The 6,343-nt window shown below is 49.1% G+C and overlaps 1 protein-coding gene across 1 annotated transcript in view; it reads left to right on the top strand.

Annotated features, from left to right (window-relative positions):
- Positions 1 to 6,343, top strand: part of szt2 (seizure threshold 2 homolog (mouse)) — a 96,999-nt gene that overhangs the window by 85,428 nt on the left and 5,228 nt on the right. Inside the window, 5 exon segments of the mRNA XM_015396136.1 lie at positions 584 to 649; positions 4,041 to 4,254; positions 4,403 to 4,580; positions 4,662 to 4,784; positions 5,436 to 5,952. Of these exon segments, the coding sequence (XP_015251622.1) occupies positions 584 to 649; positions 4,041 to 4,254; positions 4,403 to 4,580; positions 4,662 to 4,784; positions 5,436 to 5,952 (1,098 nt within the window).

The following is a 6,343-nucleotide window of genomic DNA, read 5'->3' as shown; positions in this document are numbered from 1 at the left end:
GGAAGCCTCACTAGACCAGTGAGAAGCCTCATTAGACCAGTGAGAAGCCTCATTAGACCAGTGGGAAGCCTCTTTAGACCAGTGGAAAGCCTCTTTAGACCAGTGGAAAGCCTCTTTAGACCAGTGGGAAGCCCCATTAGACCAGTGGGAAGCCCCATTAGACCAGTGGGAACCCCCATTAGACCAGTGGGAAGCCTCTTTAGACCAGTGGGAAGCCTCTTTAGACCAGTGGGAAGCCTCTTTAGACCAGTGGGAAGCCTATTTAGACCAGTGGGAAGCTTCACTAGACCAGTTGGGAGCCTCATCAGACCAGTGGAGCTGAGCTGCATGGTCTGCAGAGGTCAGCAACTCCAGACCTCCACTTTTCCACTGGTCTTCAGAGCCTTTCTGTGGTGTTTCACACACTAAGCATTGGCTCCTGGTTCCTCGTCAGAAGAACCAGATTCTAGCTGCGCTGTTTGTTTAACCATCCATGAGAACAAAACCATGTTCTGACACATGTAGGAAATCATGGATCCTTCTTCTCATCCATCTGTCTGTCTTTATGTCTGCCAAGTCCCACCTCATGTCATCTCTCCATCAGGGCACCCTCCTCACCAAACCTCGTTGCAAGCCGTTTCCAGACGCCGCCCCAGTGTGTGACTGTGCGGTATGTTCCTGCTCTTCCTCAGGGGTGTCTCACTTCAATCAGGCTTCACCCCTGATTGCCAATCTGCTTGCTGCATCAGTCTTCATCTTTCTCTCCAAATCTCTCCTTCTTTCTTGTCCAGATATTGGATCAGAATCCTTAGTTTGTTGTTCTGCTCCACCTGTGTCAGCGACAAAACGTCATCCTAGATTAGCTCCAACCACGTCCTGACTTCATAGCCTAGAAGTGAATCTAGTGGCCATCTTGTTGCCCTCCAGGTGTGAGGCAGACCTTTCTGTGATTTCCCTTCCTTTCTCCACTCTCAGCAGGCTGGTTGGTTTTGCTGTTGTGGGTGTTTCAGCTCATTGTCTGTGCATCCTTTCCGCCTCTTTGCTGTAAACAGTCCTACTGACTTTCAATTTGTTGGAGAAGTTGGACCAGTGACCGGGGCCAATTTCCGCCTATAATCTGTGTCGTTTGGCTTACGTCGTCCTTCTGCTGCTGTTCTGCTCCTTGATGTGATGAAATGTTTGAATATAGCTTTTAGACGGACTCTCCTCTAATCAAAAAGGAACCTGACCCGATGAGATCAAGCCTGTAACTAATCAGTCAGTCGGCAGGAGGAAGAATCAGACTGATGAATATTATCAGGAGTCTGAGTGGACATGTTCAGGCTCTCTACCATAATCCTCAGATTAGGTGGTCTAAAAATCTGGGATCGAATGTCTGAGGCAGGTGGAAGGTATGTAAGCCTGCCTAAGCCTCCTGTTTTTCTCCCGTTTCCACCATCTTTCTTTGAACCTTTTGCTTTGTTCCTCAGTAGTTCTATCTTCTCTCCATCGTGATCATTCGTGATCTCTCCTCCGCTGATAGGAACATGGACTGCAGCTCTTCAGCTAGCTTTTAGAAGGTATCCAGGCCAGGCCATGGGCTGTAAAAGGTTAACATGAACCCATCCCCTCTGTCCTAAAGGAAACAGCAATCATCATTTCAGACATGATCTAACTTTGTTCTGATCTTCTACGTATTTGATTTGTAGTGAAAGATGAAAGAAGATACAAAAACCTACAATGCAGCGATAGCGTTGATTCCCTCGCTATCATCGCAGCCCCAACCCCTTTACAAGGGAACAGAAGAACTCGCCTGTTCAGCCAGGCCAACAATTCCCTTTAACGACCCCCTTTCAGAGACATAGACAGGTATGGGGCATTGCAGGCTAAGAAAGAAGCCAAACGACCCCCATTCCAAAGGGGTGGACCCGTTCATCTGTTTCTATTTGCATGATCACTAAACAAAAACAGGGCTTTGTTGGGCTGCTATCTGGAAGAAGAAGAAGAAGTCCATTGTTTGCAGATGCGCAGTGCTTGAGCTTCTGGTAAATCTGCTCGTAGCTCTTCTTCAACAGCAGGATTTACCCACAACACCCTCCGGACTGCCGACTGAATTTCAAACATCTTTGATTTTCCACATCTGACGAGTTCTCCTCTGTCTCATCCATTTGCTGTCTTGCAAACTTCGGACGGGCCTGGACATGTTCTGTGGTACCAGCGAGACACGCCTGGCCAATCAGGATGCGGCAGGATGTAAGGATGTAAGATGAGATCTAATAGATGGAGGGAGATCATCAATGGTCTTGTAGGTCTTCTATTTTATTCCAGTCCTTTTCTTCCCACCAACCTGCTTCCTGTTGAAGGTTCTCTCTTCCAAGCTTGGTGCAGGTCTAAGGTTTCCCTCCTGATGTCCTTCAGCAGCTCTTTGGTCTTGGCCATGGTTTAGTTTAGACTTAGATAATGAGTTCCAATGATACAGGTCATGAGTCAACAGACATCTGAATGCTTTGGTAGTGACCAAATACTAATTTTCCACCATAATTTACTAATTTAAAAAAACCCTATAATGTGATTTCCTGGATTTTTTTGTCTCTCATCATTGAAGTGTGCTGATGAAGATTCTCTGTCATCTAGGTCAGAGTCATTCCAAAAAACAACCACTGGGCTTTCAAGTTTGAAGACGTTTCTCTTCCCATCCTGGAAGCTTTCTCAGTTTAAAATGTCTGGATTAGCGTTGAGTTCCAGGTTTATAGAGTAGCCCAACAAAAGCTTTGTGATGGCTTAGGAAACATGCAAATTGAAGCTGGAAAATAGGTCCACACCATAGGAATGGGGAGTCATTGAGGTTGCATTTGGCCTGCAAAACAGGCAAGATGTCTTTGTCCTATGCATGGCAATGAGGATTGAGATGATAGAGGGAAGGAATCAATTCTATTAGTACTGTGAGGAATGCTCTGATCTTTATATTGGAGAAACCAAACAACCTCTCCACAGACGCATGGCCCAACACAGGAGAGCGCCCTCCTCTGGACAAGACTCTGCGCTACATCTACACCTGATGGACAAAGGACATTCTTTGGAGGACCAGAATGTTCGCATTTTGGACAAAGAAGACAGGTGGTTTGAGAGGGACGTGAAGGAAGCCATCTATGCTAAGAAAACCCAACCTTAAACAGAGGGGGGGTGGACTCAGATTTCAGCTTTCTAAAACTTACAATGCACCTGGAGTTGATCCCTTCCCGCTCTCATACTCCTCGTGGCCATGCAGGGGACCAAAACATCTTACCTGTTTAGCCAGGCCAACACTGACCGTAATGACTCTCCTTTTACAGAGGCATGGGACAGTATCGGGTTTTGCAGGCCTAAAACAACCTCAAAGACTCCGCACTCCTGAGGGGTGGATCTTTTATTGGTGTAATTTGCACGTTTTCTAAGCTACTTTGTTGGGCTGCTCTATAAGCCCGAATCTCAACGCTAATCCGGACATTTTGAATTGAGAAAGCTTTCTGGATAAAAAAGTGAAAGATCTTCAAACTTGGTAAACAAAGTCCAGTGGTCTGTTTTTTTAAACTCATCATTGAATTGAACATATAATGAAATTATAGGACTCTCATCTTTCTAAAAAGGACAACTTGGACAATTAGTGGCTGACTGGATACCTAACTGTACCCCCGTATTGGCTTCCTGTTGGGACAGCAGTCAGACGGCCCCAGGGTCAGTCCAGGCTGAGGAGCGGGTACCACGTCTCTACCAGATGTCCCTTCCACAAACGTACTCGGACCAAAGCTAACAGGTCCATGGACATCTTAGCGCCTCCTCCAACTAATGTCTGATTCTGATGGAAAAGTTTTCCTTCTTCTTCTCTGGAGTCTTCTTTCCAGCAGCCCATGATTGCTGGGAGGAATTCTGAGCTGTAGAATCTATGCATCTAAGGTTAGCAGAAGGTTAGAGTAGGCAAAGGGAACAAAGCTTGATGAAGGCCTGCTATGGCTCTGGAGCAGAGGCTCCTCATCCTGCAGGAGATGAGTACGCCTCTCTGTGATCGCTGCACCTCACAGCCTGTGTTCACCCTTCTGTTGCAGCTGTCCATGCTCTTCACTGAGGAGTGCGATAAGGTTCGGGACCTGATGCACGTCCACTCCTTCAGCTACGACTTCCACCTGCGGGTCGCTCACCAGTACTTGGTCGGGTGCCACATGACGCTTCGACAGGGCTACCAGCTCACAGACTTCCTGGATGACTTCATCTGCCATTACCCGGATATTCCCAAGTTTGGCCGCAATCACGTCTTTCAAGGTGATACTGGTGACCTGTTGGTCAGCAGATGGTGGTAGAGAGCAGGAACTATGGTCTGTCAGGAAAGACCACTGTGATGATGATGATGATGATGATGATGATGATGATGAACCAGAGTAGGCCAACAGTTTGTGATGTTTCTGTAAAGGAAGCTTCTCGGTCTCCACGGCGATGATAACAGCCCACCAGCTCTACAACTACATCATCGACCACGCCAGCACGTACAACATGAAGCCTCTCCGCATGTCCAAGGCCGCAGCCGCTGCTGACAGCAGAAAGGGGATGGCAGACCTGCATGAGTACGCGCTGGTGGCTCTGTGGAACAGGTCAGGACCCGTCCTGCTGCTCACCACGCCGTCCCGCTCCGTCTGTTGGACCTCAGATAACCGTCTCTGTTTTTCCTCTAGTTCTGGCTCCTACAAAGACCTGGAGGGCCTCCACCACCACGACGACTTTGACGTGTCTCTGGTGGTCTGCCATAATGCTGCTCCTTTCGAGGAGCAGTCTGATGGGGAGAGGCATTTGCTGAGGTAACGAGAAGGAACGATCCGACCAGAGAAGCTGTTAGTTTGTTTGATAACGTGTTTATCAGACAGCAGCGAGTTTAAGGTTAATCCAACCATCCAGATCCGGCATCCAAGATGTCTGTGGGTCTACACAGCAGTGACATTTTAAAGTCTGGGTGGTCTCTTAGAACATGGGTGGTCTCTTAGAGAATGGGTGGTCCCTTAGAGCGTGGGTGGTCTCCTAGAGCGTGGGTGGTCTCCTAGAGCGTGGGTGGTCTCCTAGAGCGTGGGTGGTCTCTTAGAGCATGGGTGGTCTCTTAGAGCGTGGGTGGTCTCTTAGAGCATGGGTGGTCTCTTAGAGAATGGGTGGTCCCTTAGAGTGTGGGTGGTCTCCTAGAGCGTGGGTGGTCTCCTAGAGCGTGGGTGGTGTCTTAGAGCATGGGTGGTGTCTCAGAATGTGGGTGGTCTCCCTGCTCATCCGGAGCCAGACCTACCTGTGTGAACCAGTCTTAGCTCAACGTTGGGTTCTCATAGGTAGGTTTATTGTCTCTGCTCGCCCTGCTGATTCATCACCACCTCCACGGTACAGTTTTCTCACTAAGTGGTCACAGTGTTTTGCTTGGACAGTCTGTGGGTGACTTGGTTCCTCTTCATCAGTTACACCTTCCTCCTCAGGCTACGGTTCTACGTCATCATGACCAGTCAGAGGGAGCTGTTCCCCCATCTCACCGCAGACATGCGGCGCTTCAAGAAGCTGCCACAGATCTACCGGGATCCCAACGAGCAGGGCGGTCGCCCCCCCCGGGAACGAGCAGAGAGCAGCAGCTCAAATGGAGAAGGCCAAGACCTCTGGGAGGAGAGGACCTCTGAAGGTGCTGCCATCTCGGCTCCCAGCGACGGCAACGAGTTTTATCCTCTGACAGGAGGACGGCCAGGGACCCAGGGGCTGCTGTACGGCTCCCCTCTGTTCCCTCTGCTCAATAACGAGGTGGCTTCAGCCCGCAAACAGATCCAGGCCAGCGTGGAGCAGGCCATGGGTCACTGCCGCCGAGACAACCTGTGGAGGAGGCTGTTCCATGGAGACCATGTGGCCCTGGACAAGCTGAAGCTGGCCAGGCTGTCCTTCACAGAGCTGGAGGAGCTGCTGCAGGCGGTTCAGAGTCACTCAGTGGGGGACATCGACCCCCAGCTGGTAAGATTACCACACCTGGATGAAACTCCTCCAATGTAAACCTCAGGGCCTCAGCTCCATATGAAATAAACGGGTCTGATCAGTTAATTCTCCACTGACAGAGACTGTCCTGGTTTGTCGTGTTAAAGGAAAATTCCGGTCAGCAAAGAATAATCAGTGGATCATTATTTATCCCTGAAACTAATACGTTTGCGGTGATTTGATGAATTTAGCGTTAATCAGTAAAAAAAAAAAATTTAATTATTTTCGTCACCTTCACTGAGTCTAGGAGCGGCCATCTTTGTCCAAATATAGTAGCCCCTCCCTCCTGCCATCTTCCAGCAGTGACGTCACGGTGCGGTAAGCCTAGCGCCATTCTCCCCGCTTTCCAAGCTAAATCAATGGGAACTAC

Source organism: Cyprinodon variegatus, unplaced genomic scaffold, assembly GCF_000732505.1.
Source record: "Cyprinodon variegatus isolate N-32 unplaced genomic scaffold, C_variegatus-1.0 Scaffold777, whole genome shotgun sequence".
Taxonomy (NCBI): domain Eukaryota; kingdom Metazoa; phylum Chordata; class Actinopteri; order Cyprinodontiformes; family Cyprinodontidae; genus Cyprinodon; species Cyprinodon variegatus.
The sequence above is the reverse complement of the archived record's forward strand: the minus strand, read 5'-3'. Positions and strand labels throughout refer to the sequence as shown.